This window comes from Syngnathus floridae, chromosome 15, assembly GCF_059516105.1.
Source record: "Syngnathus floridae isolate MCC-2025c chromosome 15, RoL_Sflo_1.0, whole genome shotgun sequence".
NCBI lineage: Eukaryota > Metazoa > Chordata > Actinopteri > Syngnathiformes > Syngnathidae > Syngnathus > Syngnathus floridae.
Window position 1 is genome coordinate 11,687,907 of NC_142427.1, and position 20,612 is coordinate 11,708,518.

Genomic DNA, 20,612 nt, shown 5'->3' on the forward strand with positions numbered 1-20,612 from the left:
CAATTACTCCAGAGTGTTGCATTTCCAGGGAATACTTGCCAAGAAGTGCAAAAGCCCTCAGTGGCAGAGTTCAGTGAGTAGCAAAATAGAAAACAGGGCTTCCACATGTTTTCCATGAAGGCTATTTTTTCAAACTACCGTTTAGAACAATTGCCCAAGTATTTGGTTCTGGCTATCACATTAAAAAAAAAAAAAAATCTGCTCTCAATTGACCTTGCCGTGTTACTGTCTCTAACCTTTCGCTGTGGCGGCCACAGAATTGCGGTAGCTGTCATCGTAATCTGGGGTTCGCCGTAAATAAATGTTGGCAATTCGGTGGCGATCCAAATTGTGATTGCTGGTCCTAAGTAAAGGGATGAGCACAACTCGGTGTCATGTCAACAAGGAAAAAGTCATCTAGGCCATAGACCCGCTGACACCGGCTCTAAAAAGAGCTCCATGTTCTCATTTAGGCTGCTGGCCCTTTTTGGTGTCAGCTGGGCAAAAAGGAAAGCCAAGCAAAGATAAACTCATCAAGTGAGTAGAGAGAATCAAGCAACCCCAGGTGTGAAATTGCGCGCTGTGCTTTTCCGAGCAGTTCTGCACCCGGTGTACTTCTACTGTGCCAGGAAGAGCTTGTAGCTTCTGAATCCTACCACAATCCCCTCCAGCCACTTCCTCCTCTCTGTTTCAACTTTTTTAACACCTGGACTAACAAAAAGACTGGCTTTGATCAAGGGAAATCCTTTGGCAGTGCAGCAGTGAATCCACACTGGGGCTCTGTGCATGTTCGCCTGCCTGCCTGCTGGCCTGCCGGCCTGCCTGTGTGCATGCGTGCGTACGCGAGGAGGCACAGTGGTCCAAGCGGCGCTCCGCAGAGGATTCCAAGCTTTGAGGCTTTATGGCATCAGCGCAAGGAGGTACCGAGCACCTCGTGTGCTCTACCTGTCAGAGCACAGCCATGAAAATAGATGCACAAGTGGGAGGGGAGAGTGTGGCGCGTGAGGGAAAACCAGAGTTGTTCCCTGCGTGTAATCAGTGGCTCTGCAAACACACAAACACACACATGGACAGACACACACAAGGCCGCTTGTTATCAGAAGCTTTCCCACGCTGCTGCGCTACAAAGCTTCAACACCAGGAACTGGCGGATGAGAGCCAGGGAGGGAGGGAGGAATGGACGAAAGCGCAGAGGGATGGAGGGTCAGCCTTGAGCAGCTTACACTCACTGAGGGGATAAAAACACATGCCTCAGCGGGGGCTCGCCAGATCAGAGTTCCAAAGAGCCGGCCAGCGAGATAAACTGGCAATCCCAAACAACACGCAAAGTGCAGTAGTTGCACTCTTATCGTCAGGAGACTGCGCATTCCTCCTCCGCAGCTCCCGTATTGTTCTGACATCAGCTCCTCTTCCTCCGTCGCCCTCTGCTTCCCCAGCCGCTCAGCCCGGGGCTCTTGCGTAAGAGGCGCATTTGCATAACAGGCGCTTTTCTGTGGCTTACGGGCACATGCTGGACAAAAACGCGGAAAGCGCCAGACATCTTCAAACCAATAAATTTAAAAAAAAGGATAAACAACAACACAAATTTCCATTTCCACCTGCACAGGTTTAATCTGTGGATATCGCTACACCAGCCGCCGTGCTTGTATGTGACTTGAGCGGTATCGACTCCATTCAGGAGGAGGCTGACCTGCCTGCTGTGCGCGACCTATACAATAATAGGCCTTGCACTGGGAAATGACTGTTCAAATCAAGCAGCCTAGCATTATCCTCTTCAGGGTTGCCGAGACTCTGTGTCGTATTTGTGTGTGCACGAGTGTGTGCCGGCATTATATGAAAAGAGACTGACGCCGCCGACGCCGCGCTCTCTGCTCTCATTGCTCAGGTCCTCTTCAACATAAGCTATGCAAACACAGCACACATTCACAGGGAGATGTAAACACGCACACACATACTCAACATACTCTGCAGGAATATGCCGTGCTTTGGGAATGATAGAGTATAATAAAGAATAATATTAGAAGCACCTCGAGGCGCACGACACTTTGCAGAGGTGGTGGGCAACGTATGACTCGTGGGCCATAAATGGTCCACAACAGCATGAGGAGCAGGCCCGCCATGAAATTAGGAAAGCAAATGAAACTGCAACTGTTCAAATATTTAACAATTGGTCATTAAGTCATAACAAAAATAGTCTTAGTATGACACTTTACAAAAAGGTATCTGATGGGGAAAAGGTCACGTCATTGTTTTAGCAAGAGAGCAAGGCCTTAACAATAAAATATATGCAGTATTTTGGCATCACTCTCATGTTTGTGTTTGTTATCTATGACCTTCAGAAAACTGTTTGAAGCTGCCATCACTTCAACTTTATAAGAGGACAGAGTACAGCCAGATAGAAATATCATCTGACACCACATCTAATGGGAGAGATGGTACTGGAGTGAAAAAGCAAGATCATTTGGTGGGGGAAACTTAAGGAAGTCCAGCTCCAAGCCGTCTCCAAATAGCTTTAGCCTCAATTTTTCTTCCTGCCGCTCATTGTTTCCTCCTCAGTTAATGCAAATCCAGTCAAGACAAGTCAAATTGATTCATACAGCTCTTCAATCACAAGCCAGAGCTTTTCTTTTCGAAAGGTGTCAAATACTCTACATAATGCCAAACTGCAGGCAACACTTGGCAAAAGGTATCAGGCCACTTGCAGTTGGGTCGCTTAGCAACCGACGACAAATATGGCAGCCCATTGACCTTACCCAGGTTCTCCCCGTGCCCCCTTTTGGTGAACGCTATGCAAAACTAAATGTGGTTTAGATTAGTTGTCGATTAATAGATGGCCCTCTGCTGTGAAACATTTAGGGTCCCAAAAAAAAACCTGAAATCAGCCGAGCAACAGTCCCAGCGATATTACATCGAAAAATAGGACGTGACCTGAAGCTCGCACTGTTAACAGATGACGAGAGGTTTTGTATCACAAAACAAATGACAGAGCGGGCAACTGCGGTGCAGTTACAAGCTCAAATCATTTTGGCGAATTTTTTCCTTTTCTTCTTCTTTTTAATTGCCAGCATTCTCGATGGCTTGCAGCACTGTGCTGCCCCCACACAGATCAGTATTGGTACTACAGCTGACATCCGGCTCTGGGTATGAAAATCCAGATCAGTTATGTTCAATTATGTGTTTGGTGTGCTAAGTTCATCTTCTTGAGTGCAGCAAAAATAGAATTAAGCACAATATATATATTTTTTCATCATCCAGTATGGTGCTTCTCATTTTAAACATGCACCCCGCTGCTGGGGTTTTTAACCATGTGACCTAGACCTCCAACATCACTACAGCTTGAACTATTCATCATGCAGTTCACACATCACACCACAATATGGAAAAATTAGGGTGATGCACCTGTTCTGCAAAATGCATGTCTGCAAAATAAAAAAAAATCTCTTGATCAAAAATGCATCGGCGACATCGCAACAGTGACTCATCACAAACCTGCATGTCCGACAAACACTCATGGAGGCGGAGGTAAAGGGGGGGGGGGGGGGGGATGCTGCACGGATCACGTTGAGGTGTGTCCGCCTCCGTTGCGCCTCTTCCTGGGCACGCGTTTTTATTGCCACGGCTGAGAGATGCAGAGGAAAAAGGTGTTGTAGAAACACCTTACTCATTGCTGGGCACAACATCTGAGGAGGAATACCCCCAGGGTGGCCCCTCATCACTTTCCAAATACAAAGGTGCGCATCCTCGCACGCACGCACGCACGCACGCACTATGCATGCAGAGAGGAAAGCGCTTGCTTGCTTGACCCATCATCTTGCCCCTGATCGCATGCAAGGTGCACAAACAGACACGTCATCCCGAACTCGAAGAATAATAAAAAATAAATAAAAAAAGGCTGACCTTTAAGAAGAATCCCATAAACCGTGTAGAGGGTGAAGATGGCATGACTGTTGAGATTCATCCTGTCTTATTGTTGTCTTGCACCTCGCGCTCGACGCTGATTTGTCCGCCTCGTAGATCCCCCCCCAAACCGGACCTGCTCCGTTCCAGGTACACTTTTGACCGAGTCCCTTGGCTTGCAAAGTGAAGTCGAGCAAGATTTGCAATGCTCCCAAAAACTGTGCTACTTTTGGTTGACGGGATCTGCAGCACAGCAGTGGGGATCAGTTGCGGAGCCTTCAGCGACACAACACTGGCGTCCTCCGGTAAACTGGAGATGCACTGCTGCCTGGCCCCGCTCGCTCCCTCCCTGCCTGTGTGGAGCAAGAGCGAGTCGACCAAGTTCCGCCCACACAGCGGAGACCGACGCGAGCCTTTATCCAATCCGCAAGAGGAAGAAAAGTGATGTGGGGAGGCGCTCGGAGCCTAAGACCCGTTGAATAAAAAAGGATATTCGCTCGAGTTTTTCAAGGGCTTCCCGTGCATTTTTTAATAAACACAGGCAATCAAGTCATGCCTAGTCCATCTTTCCATTTTTTATAGCGCTTGCCCTCCTTGGGGTCGCAAGTGTTTTTTTTTTTTTTTTGCCAAACACGCTCTCAGTCAAAATTATGGAAAATGTTAAATGAAAACAGAACCTGAGATTTATTTTCCCTTCAGGCCTTAAAATAGTTTTCATTTGTGTAGATCTATTGTATCATATTGTTTTGATTGACACGCAATTGGCAAAATATTAGAAACATCTCACACTATTATTATTCTATAAGGCCACTATTTTTTGGATACAGCTCTTGCATTTCATCTTAGACTAACCCTGGAATACAAAGTCAAAAGATTTTATCGCAACAAAGCCTGCACAGGAACCTACAGTATGCCTCTTTTGGCTGGCACCCAGAGCAAGATGATGGAGAAAGGCCTTTGCAGCACACATGTACTATAAGCAGTGAATGCAAAACAGTCTAACTAACTCACACGCTTTGTGGCTTACTACTATGTTGATCCCAGCGCTTCTGGTCCAAGGACTGTAAGGGATTAAGGGTGACAAGCAAACTGGCTTAGAAGATTTCCCGGCAAGAACAATTGTTGGGGGTGGAGAGGTGAGGTTGGGCGAGGAATGGAGGGGACAAGGTAATGTATGGGTGTGTAGAGGTCAGGGGTTGGGAAGCAGTACAGAGGAAAAAAAAACCTCTTAAGACATAAGAGGAAGGAAGTGAACGAGCAGAGGACACAAGAGTACTATGAGTGAAAAGATATATTTAGACATTAGCAATGTTGATTTCCACTCGCTATACATACTGTATGAAGCCTCTCCCTTTAATTGCATCATTAGCTTGATTTGGAGCTGGCCTTGAACAGAACCCTATGCATTATTTATCAAATTAGTCGGGCTCTTTTGAAGTGGCCTGCAGACTGGACGGTATATATGCTGATAACGTTCCAGCTTCTTTTGAATCACAATTGCAGCTACTTGACAAAGAGAGAGTCATTCTTGTTTTCCTTTCATGTCAGGTCTACACAATCACTAATGTAATATTTAAAGAAATAGATTTCATTGTACTTTCTTTAGTTGTGTACAGACTGTTGCTATTTATTATTTGAATATCTGCAAAGTGGCTGATTTTCTTTCTTCTTCTAATTGGCTCTTTATGGTTGATGATTTTACAGTCAGCCATTGCATTGAAATTCACTTCACAGCTTTTGAATGCCTTTTCATGTGAGCACATTGTTTTTCTCTTTTTTTTTAACACTAGTAGTCTTGCTAATGTTTTTTTTTTTTTTCCTGGAGTAATAGAAAAATCTCTCCATTTGATTTTTAGTCGGGAAGCTTCTCGGCTGCAATTCCTCCAATTTCTTCTGCAGAAAGACAAGTTGAAACGTGCAAGTGCATACGTTTCTTCAATGAATGTCCTGCAATGTCCTTAAATACATAGAATCTATCCAGCGAATTTTGTCCATTCATACAAGCACCAATGAATTGTTTAGGCCTACACTTCTTTGCCTCAACTCTACCAGAAGCCCCATTACTATTTTTATGAGTGAATCTGTATAAAGAAATCTGCCTGGCCCACTGATCTCGGTATTTGGGTCACTTGGCTTTATTTGGTAGGGCTGCGACACACCTTATAATGGCTCATTTCACACCCTCCGAATTGGTGTGTGCCCTCACTAGGAGCATGGCAAAGAGCCCCAAGATTGGCCTCCAAAAGGTGTTTTGGTTCCAGGATCAAAGCCAATATGTGGAAAGATAGAAACAGCACATTGAGGTTTCCGCCTCACCTGGGATGGTCCCGGTGCTCCAGATGGCAAATAGACCAATTGTGTGCCTCCCATCCCATACACACAGACACCAAACGAAAGGGCCCCTCCCAAAGGTTCAAGAAACCACCACCTGCTCTTGGCTGCAACCATTGCTCATTGGTGCACCTAATATGGGCTGACATGTTACCAAGCTGAGAGCAGCCCGCCAGGCTGAGATGGAACAAGGTAAGGCACAACATGAATCATTTCACCTTTTACACGCAACATTTCTCCCTTGCAACTTTGAAAAGAACAGACTCGCAAAATGATGCCTTAAAGCATGCTGCCAAACACGTAGCTTCACCATTGCTACTATTACTTTTGCTCACATTAAGTACTAGCGTAAATGAATTTCTTGAATAATTTATTGAATAACAGTTGTTCGATGCTATGTCGTTAATGAAAAGCCTAAAAAGCACTGGACCTAGAATCGACTCCTGAGGGACACCAAGCTGCAATAAAAAAAGTACGTATGTTCTCTATTTTACAGATGTGTAAAAATAAAACAAACTCTGACTTGATTGCCCATTTTAATAAGGTTTATGGAGCTTTGTTTACATTTGCCAGGGTTTGTTCCTATCCTCCATATGTGAGCAATCGCCTGTATACAGTTCCTTTGAATTTGCTGTGATTAGCACCTTAATTGAATTGTGCAATGTTCATTATGGTGATGCTGCTGCCTGCCTTTAGCGAAGGGAAACAAAAACAGAAGAATGTATTCATGCATTCTATTTTGGAATTACAGTTCCTTCACACTTTGAATTGAAGACATCTGGTGAAGCTAAGAAGTTTGCAAAGTGACATCTGGGCAAATATATATTTGTTGCCAAGATTCTGCAGGCGAGTGAATCCAGTGTGATGATCTTTTTTTTTCTTTGCATGGTTGCTCTTCTGCTTCCTGTTTGGCAAAATGCTCCAATCAAAAAAGTATGGTCTGCATTGCCAACGAGTCTAATGCAATCATGGAACTGTTGAAAAGCATGAAATGACTGCTTTCAAACCAGAGCCAGTGCACGGATAGCGCAGCTTATTGCGCAGGTGTTAGTTGATCCGGCCAGGTCACACATTTGACTATCACTTTTAAGGGCCAAGGCAGGAATAAGAAAATAAGCAACAACCTTGGTACGTTTTCTTTTGCAAAGAAAAACAATGTAGAATGTGACACACCAGTTGGCTGAAAAGCCTTCACAGAACCACCATTCCAAAATGGAGTTCCAGTTATGACTCAGGGGGCTTCTCATGCAGACACCTGCGCGTATGCACCCTCCCATTGCGTGTGTAGTATAAATGACCTTTCCCTCCAATTTTGGCAAGCATGAAGTGCCACAGAGAGCAGCCGCCTAGCGGGCTGTCGCACTGCCTGCCAAACGCAAACACGTGCAAAACACAGCGGCGCTTTCAATGGCTGTCTCAGTTGGTTCAATGACAAAAAGGATCAAGATGGACTGTCGGGAATAGCTTCTTGCTATGGGGAACGTCAACATTCCATTCTATTCAAATGTGTCATTGAATCAGTCCAACAAGTGCACTCGACCAATAAAAAAATATTTTTAATTCAATCGTGCTTGCTCTTTAAACAAACCTCTCCATGATGCATTTTGACATCATGACACCAAGATGACATCTACAAATTTATCGGCTGTACTTTCCAAAGGAAGGCTTTGAAGTCGGACACTGTGATGTCCTAGTGGGAAAATCGAATTTGAATGCAGCATTATGCTTCTCTGTCACTTTGATGATCATTCACCTGAGACGGGCTCCATCCTACTGTAATCCCAGGATATGTGGTACCAAAAAAATGTATGGCCGTCTTAATTTTAATGAATCTGTATTTTTTTAATTTATTCCGCAAACCTCTTTGGGTTGTTATTTAAAGCATTTCTTTTCGCCCTTAATCTACATTTGTCGTATACCTTCCTGTATGCTCGCATCTACCATGCGCAAGCTGTTCAAACCAATGCTCCTGTCTCATGGAATCAATAAACTCGTCTGAATATAAATCTGAATCTCCCAGCGATCCCAGTTGCTGCATGCCTCGTTTTAATTAGCGAGAAAACGTAACGGATACACAATAAACCTTACCGTCAGGACTCTGTAAATTTAGCTGTTGTCATTTATTGGCCTTTTGGCTGTCCACATAATCCACAAATAACAATGTTTCTATTTGGGTAGGGGTGCTTTTTGGCAGGTTTGCGATGAGCTACCAAAATTAGTAAGCCCCTGCTTGTTTTGCCAAGAAGACATCCACATGAATGATTTTAGTGTGGAGTCAAAACTGGCCAAAGCTATGATGAAAGTATCCATTCAACCAGGGCCTTTTGTAAAGATTTCACCAGCTGCCAAAATTGACCACCTGCCATTTTGCCAAAATACCCTCACATGTATTGAAATTGCAGAAGTAGAAGCCAGAACCTGTCCGAACAATTTGAGATGATTAGGCAGATACTGTGCTTAGTTTTTCACTTACAAGAACTGTGGTAGCACCCGCTGACGATTTTAGGAACATTCCGTACCTGTTAGACATATTGTATTTACAATTACATGCATTGCAACTCCTCCCAAGTGACAAGGAATCATCCAATCAAATTTGGTCTATGCAGAGGACGTTTACCAATGGCGCTAGTGGGTGTTTGGTGCATGGGAATGAGAATCGCATGGAAATTGCCTCTGACAGCAGAAAGTACAACTCTTCAAAAGTAATCGCGGCAACTTTCTAAAATGTTCTCCTCGTCTCCCCAAGATGACACTTTCTAAACTCTACATGCAGGTCTGCCCTGACACCAGTTTACATGGCAACGGGCTGAATTGCAGACTGGATGACGACCATATCTGTTACTGTTCGTCTGAATGCAGCAAAAATAATAAAAAATAATAATAATCCATCTTTGCTGCCAACTTGAACTGAATGTGCTTTTTTTTTTTTTTTAAAACCAAAGTCTGCATAACAGTAATTGGAAATTGAAACAAGTTGAGGACGCTCTTGATTCAGTCAAGTAATTACAACACCATTTTTTTAAATTTAAGCGTCATAAAATAAACTAGGCTGATTGAAAGCATAGTTGCACGCGTGGTTGGGGTTAAATTTGGGAAATTATTCATAACTGTGATTTCATAGATACGTGGGTGCATGGTAAGTAACAATTTAAAAACATACATTTGAAAAGTAAAAGGTCACAAGTCCAGTTTCTGCATGTTTTCCTGATGCTGAAATGTCACATTATGCATTGCCAGTTATTCGGCATAGCACAGACGATAACAACTGCACATTTATGATAAATAACATACATTGAGTTGGAGTCATGTGGCACCACCCACTTCAGTTACTGGCATATAAATTATTGGTGTAGTTATTTTGAGCAAAAATAATGAGTTTTATTGAGTTTGTGGTCATTTTTTAAACATCAAAGCTGGGTGGGTGGTGGGGGGGCTTACAGCAGCTTTTGTTCCTCTGCTCGTTTGTTTGTGCAGAATAATAAACATAGAACAGCTTGATGGGACTGTTAGATAGCAATAGATTTTTAAAAAAAATGTTTTTTTTTGCCTTCCTGTGTCTGTCTGTGTTTGGACTACATCGTACACTGGTCTGCAGGGATGTCGCCAGAACTGAAAGCGCCAACTGTTTCCTGGCAGCCTGGAATAAATTATTAGCCAGTCCATTTAAGTAACATTTCCGCCTCAGATTGCCATATTCAGTTAAGCGGTGCCAGTGACGGCAAAGCAGTGGGAGTAAAGCTAAGATCAAGTGCTAAATAGAGGGCTCGCAGTGCTTTAATTTGCCTAGCACACTGTGATGTGAGGGCGGGTGGGAGAAAGAGAGAGAGAGAGAAAAAAAAATCAAGGCTGAAAGAGGACATTTTGAATGCAATATGATGAGCAGTTAGGGTATTTATATGAAATGAAATGAATAGAAATGACTTTTTGATGCTTTATCTATAGTGCGAGAGAGAAGACAATTTACTCTGTGGATATGCAAAAACACATGATCCAGCTCGTACAGGCAAGTCATTATAAAGTGAATTGTGTGAATATAAAAATGGAAAGGCAAAATTAATATGGATTATGATGGCCAAGGACAACTTAAGAATACAAAGTCGTATAAATGCCCTAAAAATGAGAAAAACACATGAGGTCTAATGGCGTGCAAGCAAAAAAAAAAACGCTGGACACACAAGACGACATTACTAAGCAAATTACAAATCATTAAATTTGAGTGAAAACTCCTTTGTACCTCAACACATCTCACTGCATTGAAAACAATGGAAATAACATTATTTATTATAGTTTTTACGTTTGACCTCTAAGAATCTTAACACTGTGTTTTAATATATTGCTCTGAAGTTTCCAAAACAAATTCCACCTGCTGCTGAACCCAACCCTTCATTCATAGACGTCACTAAATATACCACCGTATAACACACACCCCGTACATCTTCAACAACATCAGCCAATAAGCTCTTTTTCAGTGTAAATACGGTATTTCTTCACCCAACTTCTCCACCAAGAACGTGAATCATGCAGCCGCCAGCAGCAGAATGACAAGCGCCATCATTTGTAATTTATTCCTAATATGAATGTGACTACCCACAGCTGAGCTACCAAGTCGGGCCAGAGACCTCTCACTCATGCAGAACCATATGACCATGCACACGCTTACATGCACACACACACACACACATACACACTTAAAGTGCTTAGTGAACCTCAGCACAGCAGCACTTGGACAGATTTTGGAATGATTCAGTAGAAGGGTCAGTACTGTGCACGCACACATCCAACTTCTAGCCTCTAGGTAAGGCAAGGCTCATGAAATTGAGTTCACGGTGGTCGCTTAGCAATGTTGAGCAGAGGGTGCGCTATCAGGCCAAATTGTTCCGGTTCCTCTTGGCTCCCCTCAATTCCGTCTGAGTGTTCAGAGGTGGAACGACGGCACACTGATCTGGCAGCGCTGACATTTAGAGAGGCGGAAAGGAAAAAATAAAAGTCTGTAAGTGAGAATTTATCAGCGCTTGACGTTAAAAAATAAAAATACACACACGGAAATTTGGTAAAGCTTGGAATTCAGTTCATGTTACAGACTGCAGGAGTGAGTGTAGTGAAAGAGCCAATTTGGCAGCAAATCGTCATCAAATTAAGGAACCCAAACTCAAAGTCTACTATCTACCCGTGCGGCCAAACACAGCCTGATCGTTCTTCAATAAACCACATTACACGTATGCAAATGAACGTGTTTGTTTTGGGATCAAAAACTCCAGTTGTTGCATAATGATGCATGCATAGTAGAGTCAATTAACTCTGTGATTAATTGCCACGTGCTTGTCACGATCCCGTTCGAATGATGCTACGGGGCGTTGAGAGGAAAAACAACAGCTCGCAAAATAGTAAAGGGGTCTTTATTTATTGAAGAGATATGTCTGAGCAGCAGTGGGGGGGGAAAATGCATTGTCACTTCAGGAAATGTATGACTCGACAAAGAAATGGAGAGCATTCATTTGATACTTGTTGGGACTTTGAAGCTGTTGCCAAAAAGGAATCCGTTCACACTGCTGCTCACACGCTGGCGAGACGTGTTGCTATTCTAATAGGCAAAAAAGGAAAATGCCATTTTGTATGCTAAGCTCACTGGAAATGATCCTCTGATAAACAAAAGTATTCAGACACATTGAGTCTTAAATTAATGAAGTAGTAGTACAAGACCATCTTAATTCCCTCTGCCACCGTGACAAAAAGTAGCTATTCAGAAATTCATAAACTGAGACGACAAAATGGAGCACTCTCATTCTACACAACACACGCAAACTGATGGGTTGTCTTTGTACTTTGCATGCTTTGTTTCAAATACCTTCATTACGGATTCAAACGTGCGTGCGTCCTTGTCTCCTGATAATGCCAAACAGCCTTGAATGAATAATGATTCTCTGTTTACTTGAGGTAAGCTGTTGTTTTGTTTTTTTTTGCGTACTATCTTAACCACTCTGCATCACATTTCAGCTAAATATTCAGACTTTCCAACCAGATCACACAATCGCTGCCTCCCGTTCAAATATGTGCTTAAGATTTTAAAAAGCGCAACCGTTCGGTAGGGCTTAAATTTATTCCTGCAGCCACTGGCGGAGCTAGGATTTTTTTTCTTGGAGGGCGGGCAGGGATATTAGTGGGTTGCTTTTACAAAACTACAAAATTCTTCCAAAAAATTTATGATACAGATTCATTGGGAAACGGGTGGAAATGCAGAAAATAATTCCTGGAAAAATGTGAAAATACCCAAAAATTAATTATCAGGCTGCCTGGCACCTGGGGGGGGGGGGGGGGGGTTTCATGCATATTTCAAGGGCCAAATACGGCACATTCCCACATCGATTTAACATATTTAATTTCCTGCACAGAACTGGCTCAACTCCCAAAAAATTTGGGATTCAGAAAGTGCTGCTGTTTTAAGCAACAGAGTAGTTTCTCGTTATTGTATGAACTATAGCTTAATTGGTAATTACAGTTCCAGTGGTGCAATTATGTCATTAGTATGATTACTATTATTACTCCCATTATCATGACCAAAGTAAAGAATTCTGGATGATTCACTTCTAGGCGATGTAGAGTCGTCAGCAACTCCAACTCATTCCTTTTATCTCTTTCTTTCAAGACGTTTTGCTAAGGAACATCAATGTTATTGGATTTTTTTTTTTCCTCAATCTTGTTTACGGTGCTTCATCTACAGCTCCAAGAAGTTACTGCCTTGCCTCTAGCATGGAGCCAGCAGGGGTTCCCTTGGCGAGGAGCACATGGAGTGATGAGAGCTGGCGTTAATGTCAAGCAAAGGGAGAGAGAAGACTGAATGGGACAGGAGGTTTCAACCATTTCCTTCTATTGATCATGATGGAGAACGCTTGCTAACCCGCCGACAAAACAGACAAACAAACAGCTGCCGTTGTCTATTTACGTTCAATCACCAGCTGCAGCCAATGCCAGTGACGTCATATGATGCTGTGATTATGATATCATTTGAGCATTAATTTATAGTCTGAAAATTTCTTATTGGTCATTTGTAATCGAACCCAATAGATTTTAGCCTCGCATAATACAAATAAATAAACAAATGTGATATTTGATTCTATCCAACAGTAACACAAATTGATACAAACACACACTCACACAATGTCAAGTGAATAAATAATATGTTTGAGGTTGTTTGCGTGTCAAGTGACAAACAGGAGACCTTCAACAAAGGTCTGAAGTCAAGGTGTGAAGTCTGGGACTGCATAGGAGGTTAAGGCTGCTGTAAAAAAGGGCAAAGAGAGGTGATGATATAGGGAGTAAATTACGAGGCTGGCAGAGATGCCTGATCTGAACGAACAATGCACTTTGCTCCTTGCTAGAACGCTATGATCAAATAACTCAGGGGAGCTACCTTGGCTGCTTCCTGGCACACATTGTCAGCACTTTGTTTTAACTTTTTTTTTTAAAGACTTGCTAACACCTAGCAGTCAGTTACAAAGGGGAAACAAAACTGAAACGACAAAGGAAAGAAACTTTGATCAGAAAGTCTTTTAGTCTCAATTTTCTACTTTTAATCTTAAATTCTTCTGATTTTTCTGAAACAAAGTTTTAGAACAAAGACGAAATCCCGCAGATTGGGCTGGCTGGACCTTACAGGGCAGGAGTGATTGCATGGCCTGGCCCATGAACAGTAAGCAGGCTGAAAATAACAAACCATTGCTCTCAAGTTGAATGCGAGAGTAGTTTGGTTGGGTCCCCAAAATGAAGATTTGGGCACCATGGGCAATCTGACTCAGCAGCCACTAATTGTTATTTTCTGTTCTCTCCATGCCTATTGCCCTCTGGTTGCTTTCTACCATTATCTTTTACATCCTCGTGATACACACGACTGGAATTCGACACGCGCTCCCTGGTTTATCGTTTATTTTGTGCCGTCTCGGTGGCTGCCCCCACACTCTTCCGCCGACGTGTTTGGTTCAGTTGATGAACCACAGTGAAGCTGTTAATTCCCAGCGCAGCGAGTGCGCACACCAGAGGAGGTGGATGGAGACTGAAGCGTTCACAGCTCGGCATCCTTGTGATCCTCCGGCCGGGAGAAAAACATCCCAGTGGCGGTGACACTTGCAGGGTGTGTGTGAAATAGAAGACAGACTGAGACAAAGGCGGAGCAAATTGATAGGGAAGTTATCATTGTTAAAATAGTTCAATGTTATGCAATCTAGCAGACTCCCCCTCCTGCTTTAATATAGAGCAAAAAAGTTCTTATTGTGGTAAGGGGAGCTGTGCTACTGCTTTAGCCTTTTGTGGAAGGGAAATGGTTGAATGGGAAGAAATATGAAATTGTCCCCTGATACTGTCACCTTTTAACCGGTAAGAGCGTCCACATACATGACAATGAGCCAAATCCTATCCGATGTGTCCATTCATTCCTTTTTATGTGTCCAATCCATCCAAAGTATTCACAGTTCAAGCTGCTTTGCATCTACTCGGCTGCGCTACGTGGCATTATAACAATGTCTGGATCGAAGGTCATTATTTGTGCATTAGCTTTGCTCCGACAGATAGCCAGCCACCCGCCAATGGCATCGCGTTTAAAGACAAACACAAAGCGGTGTGTGAAATGAGGACACTTTCCTGAACTGTGTTTATGACAGTGAGGAAAAAGCTTTGACATTTCTGGGAAACTACAGGGCCATTACAACGCTCCTTAACTAAATTTCAAACATGGCGACTTCTTGCCTCGGCCTTTGGAATTGTTCTTGGAAATTCACTGCCAGTAACATAATTTGCTTCATTTGAAAAAGGAAATGTGCAGAGTAGCTTATAAATACAAAGTAGTAATTGTCAAAACTTTCCACACCAAGTTCCGGAATTAATTTGCACTTCAAGTCACAAGAGCATTAAAATGCAGGAGTGTAGTAGTGCTAAGCGTTTATCAAGAAACAAGGCAGAGGTTTCCATACCTGCAAAGTAGCTCATGAAAAGGCCACTGTAATATTATACAGTTTTTAATTTCTCATAATTATTTTCTCATATTTTATGTATTCCTTTTTATATTATTTATATTATTTTGAAAATGTGACAAACCGAAAAACAATAACGGTGCAAACGGCAGATTTATTTTCAGCCGTGATCCGTAAAACATACACAAGGCCGTAAAAAGCATATCAAGACATTTTATGCCTTCACATCAGTGCAGAATTCCTAATGCGCCATCCTTCCACATCCATTTCTCACGGGACCCTTTAACTTTGATGCCTCATCAAATCACTTTTAATATTTCTTAAAGACTCAGGTGTCACTATGCATTTCCAAGTCCCCAATATGTAATGAACCTTTGCTTTATGACAGCTGTCCAGATGACCGCGCTAGGCTTGAAGTATTTCGGGGTGCTCGCAAACGTTCCGCTCATCAGGCTGAGTAACTTTACAGGCCCTCTTTGAGCGATCAAAGCTCACATTTGTGCACAGAAGCAAGGAAAATACCTGCACTTTGTCCAGTGAGGACCAGCTGCTGCCTTGACTCGGCAAAAGAAAGAAAATGACCTTTCTTGTAGCGTTGCTCGGCGGCAGATGGTATGAATGAAAACCATTCAGAACAAATTAAGCCTTCCTCATCGTTAACTATAAAAACGAATCACATATCTTGAAGTCTTGGGATTCACGTTGTTGGTGTATGCCTTTTAACTTGCTAGCCCAGGTACAAATGCACGTCTGTAGTCGTCATTGGCATTGAATTAGTTAAGGTGTCTTTCAAGTCTGATAGTCTGAAACTTTTCAACATCCTAAATTCCTCTCAAGGTTTATCAAGGGTCAGACGTTTATGACTCAGCATAAAGGAAATGTCATAAGAGGTCGCCATGTGTCATCTTGCAATTAGAGGTGACTTACCCTTTCAACTCTGTGTAATGTAAAAAGACCAGATAAAACCAGCAGCTCATTTCCCGACACAATATTGGTTTTGAAAATCATTTCATTACAACGGCAGCAGACGGTAATTGAGTATTTAACTTGATAAAAGCTGTCCTTATTCGAACTGCTGTAATGCAACAAATAAAAACGTCCATTTCGGTCTGTCAGAGAATAAATAAATAAAAGGCAGTACGGCAACTGTGAACTCAAAAAAACGTACAATTGGGTGGAAATTGTTATTATTAACACAACAACAAACTTCTCCTCATTGGGAATAGTTAGTACATAACATCGTCAAATACGATGGAGCATACGGGAGCGGATTTAAAAAATAAATGGCTTCATCAATCTGGATAAATCCAAAAATGAGAGCTGAAGAGAATAATAAGGTGCTTGAAACAAAAAAAAAATGCACAAGGTATTATTACGGTACAAAGAAAGTCTGCTCCAGTACTTAATGACCCTGGGAGATGTAATTGATTACTGTTATCAGTGTGGAGGCCGTTAGAGTCATACAGATAATGGCGGTCATAATACACTGCGCCGCAATATTCTTTTGGACTGATAGAAAGTGACTGAAAGAATCGTCTTGAAAGAAATGAGGGGAAAGTGAGACAAATGATGATGAAAATGTTCTAATAATAAAACGTGTATTCATATATCAGTGTTGTCCTTGCTTTGGAGGAACGTTTGATCTTTGCTCTCATGATTTCCCATCCACTATGTTATCCATATTGTCCCCATCAGCAGGCTTTCATTATTATTTATGATTTATCAATAACCACCCATTGCACCCCGCTGACAGCTATTCATCTGCCCTCGCCTATTTTCACCCTTTCCAGCCCATTTTCGCACCCGTCCCACGACTCACCTCTTTAATCAACCCCCCCCCACCCCACTTCCCTCATTCATCACTCGTCTTTTCGCCATCCTCACCTGCTTTTTGTCTTGCTCATCCATTCTCCGCCAAAGCTCATCGCTCGTCCGCGTCGTGGTCAGAGCCAGAGCATCCTTGTGCCTGCTGGAAGAGAAATATAAAAACAGAGCATTGTGACACATGTTTTATCAACTCAAGTGGGACAAATTGGCATGTTACAAGTCTTCAAGGATTACAGCAGTGCATTATTCCAAATGCTGAAATGTGCACGTGGAGAACATGCTGACTGTGCGCCAGACGTGCTAGCCACATGTCATCCATCATAAACACTCATTGCAAAAACAGCCTCGAGGGCTCCACAGGTTAAGTTGAGCAGAAAATTCACTTTGAACTCGAGAAGTGTGTGTTTTTTGGAAAGCTGAATTGTGCATGCACACATGGCTTTTATCATGGAAATAGCTGGAATTCATTTAAATCCATTGTCAGACAGCAATTAACTTGTCAATAACAAACCTTCCAAACAGTAATAAGATTGAGATTCTATAATCACTGAACTCTTTCAAAAGTTAACCAAGAGGAACCGCTTAATTCGCTGTCGCCCTTTATTGACCACCAAGCTCAACTACTTTGTTCATTTTCAATCAGAGGTGGTCGAATAAAACACTCCCGTAAATATGAAAGCTTTAAAAATGATGCACAACAATAGACAGGGAGCAATCAGTGAGATGAATGTAGCGTCACTTGTTTGTAATAGCCCTTTGTCAAGATAAAGTCTGTTTAGGTTCCGACTTTAACTACTTCATCAGTGATAGTTACGGTGTAATCATTTGGGATGCCTTCCAATGATTTCCTTATTTGTTCCTCGTGTGAATTTACAAGGCAAGCCAACTTTTAGCAAAAGTGAATGTGCTTGGTGTGTGCGTAGCAATTCCCGGCTGTCTTTTTGTGCAGGATTGACTCCATTGTGAGCTACTTTGCTGGTCATGCTTGAAATAACTCGAGCTAAGCTGCCTTGCTGTAAATTGATAGGGGAGCACAGGAGAGGTTTACTCAAAATTTCTACAAGGAAAAACAGCAATCATTTTCATGTTTCGCCTAATTTTCCCAAATGGACTGGGACCACTGGAACGTAATGGACTCCAGTCAACCTTGCGAATTCTGACAACAAAAACACACAATTGCGTCCCGGAGTGAACAAGAAATTCATTTGTGTGATCATTTCAGATATAAATGCTTGCTAGCGCGGCTCCTTTGTTGGACTTTTCTCATTAAAATGTCAACTGTGTGTTAAATGTACATTTCATTCAAACAACATTTCAAAGATCTCAATTGCTTTTCAACTGCAAACGTAATGTTCCAATTTGCATGCATATTGTATTCTGGGCTTCATGTCTGTTGCCAAAAAGCGAAATTAAATTCATGGGAGGACAAAAACAGCACTACTGCTGCTTACCTTCTGGCACTGAAATGTGAAATTACTGGTAATAAAAGTACACTTACTTGGAAATGCAACACCTCCTCCACTCATCTATTTGCATCCAAGCACACTCAGAAAAGAAAAAAAAAATGCCCTTGTCTCGGTTCATGCCGCCTCATCATACCTGAGCGTTCTTTTATTCTTATTAATGATAATATGGAAATCTCATCATAAAGGAGGGGAATTGTAAGCCCGACGCTCATCGGACTCTGCTTTGCTAGTTTGAAAGAATGTCAATAAGGAGGGGATTGTGTTCCGCATGTATATTGAGAGCAGACTGGATGGTACAGACTGTACTAAGTAGCGGCTTAGTGCCACAATGTTGGCTTTATTGTCAATTCATGCAAATACAATGATGAAAAAAACAAGACCTAATGCAAAAATATGAATGGAGAATATGCTGTTCTTCATGAAATATTCAGTGTGAGAGTGACACAAAATCAGTTTACTCTCATTTTATATTCACCTAAAAAGTGTAGGCTAGCTTCTCGGATTTAGTATAACATAAGAATGTGAATCTGCATGCAAATCACGCTTCGGATTACTTCAAATTGATGAATGCAGGTATATTTAAATTCTTCCCCTTTATTAGGCTAATCTGCCAATAATGCATTCAGGACTGAGCGGCAAGGGTGGCGGCAGGCTGGGAGCAAATTATGAACATCTGCTTGAGACCTATACACAAAGACGGCGCCAATTATCACTCATGACACACTTAAAGGCTTTAATGGGCACGTCAAAATAAAAGTCTGCGCCGTGGCAGATCGCAATATCCTTGATAAGTCACCAGAACGGCTAACGGATGAAAGGAAGTGCACGCCGAGTCAAAGGCCGTCACGCCAACTAGCCCAAAGAATAGCCCGCTTTATTTTTAGTCGCCAATCTGTTTGTTTGTGGGCTCCAGAGTGTCTGCGGGGAAAAAAAGGGGTCGCGTGCTATTTTTAAATTGGTTTAATTAGCCAGAACAGCTCAACCTCAGGCGTGCAAAACAATGCCTTATCTCCATATGTTTCTGCCTATAAATTAATTCCAATACCTCGAACTGTATCGGCTTGATCTCATAAGAAATGATATTGACATGAATATGCATTGTGATTCGCATGTAAACATGCACAAAGACTCGGGAAGTGATATTAGTCTGTTAAAAAAGATGCTGAGCTACGGTGGTTATAAAAAGTCTGCACCCCCTGTCACTTGTGGAGTGAGTCCTTCAGGTGCTCAATGAGTCTAAATTCTTTAAATCAAGAAAATGATGTGGTAGATGCACGCATGTGAATCCAACCGAGTAAAAACTGGGCGATTTAAAGGCAGGACACGTAATGTTGATTCTATAAGTCACAAAGGAGGAAAGCGAGAGAAATAGTGAAGAATTTCAGATGGGTGAAAAGGCGGCGCGCTTGCTCTGGTGACATGTTGAAGGGGTTGTTTGGCTTCCAAATTTTGAAAAGGTTCTGTTAAATGAATAAATCATGACTTTTACCCCAAACAGCTGTGATGGGGGAAGGTGCATCAGAAAATTCTTTTATTTTGATATCCACAGCATACAGTAAAAACAAAGAGGGGTTGTTAGGTGAATCCCAAGCAGGCGGAATTCGATGCGGCAGCCAGCAAAGGACTTATGCAGAAGTGAACGAGATGCATATTAACACACAGCTTCTAATTTCTGCCTGAAGAGCCTTTTGAAAGCAGCCTGCTTGTACAGTACAGCAGATAAATTGGCCGCTTAATGGGAGGAATCAAAAACCCATATGAAGTGCATTAATATACATTTCAAGGCTTTGCCGCCTTTATAATCCAACAATGGCTGATTGCATTTTTTAAAATAGCACTGAAAAAGCAGCTTTGAAGCAGGCCAGTAGAAAATGTTGGGAATTGCTTCATTAGAAGCTCACTTATTTGCAAGACGGCATGGGAACAAATATACAAGTGTGATTATATGAATTGCATGAATAACTTATTCAAATCGAAAAAAAAAAAAGAAAAGGTTCAATGCTTATGAGTTTACACGTGAGTGTCTGGACGTGAGCTGTGGCCAATAGCAGTTCCTGTGTGAGTGTGCTCATTGTGTTTGATGCTAATGGCAGTGACGACTGTGGCTCTCCTTTCCCACGTGTGATGGCATGATAGCAAGGATAGTGTCAAA

The 20,612-nt window shown here is 42.2% G+C and overlaps 1 protein-coding gene across 7 annotated transcripts in view; it reads right to left on the bottom strand.

The window, feature by feature from the left end:
- LOC148386723 (cell adhesion molecule 2-like) overlaps positions 1–20,612 on the bottom strand; it is a 225,844-nt gene that overhangs the window by 112,932 nt on the left and 92,300 nt on the right. For 5 of the 7 annotated variants that reach the window (XM_088399695.1, XM_088399689.1, XM_088399690.1 and 2 more), the window contains exon 1: positions 3,877–4,228. In XM_088399695.1, the coding sequence (XP_088255821.1) occupies positions 3,877–3,937 (61 nt within the window). In that variant the 5' untranslated portion in view covers positions 3,938–4,228. Of the gene's footprint in view, positions 1–3,876; positions 4,229–17,051; positions 17,137–20,612 lie in introns of those variants that run through there. The other 2 variants (XM_088399693.1, XM_088399691.1) reach the window with 2 other exon arrangements.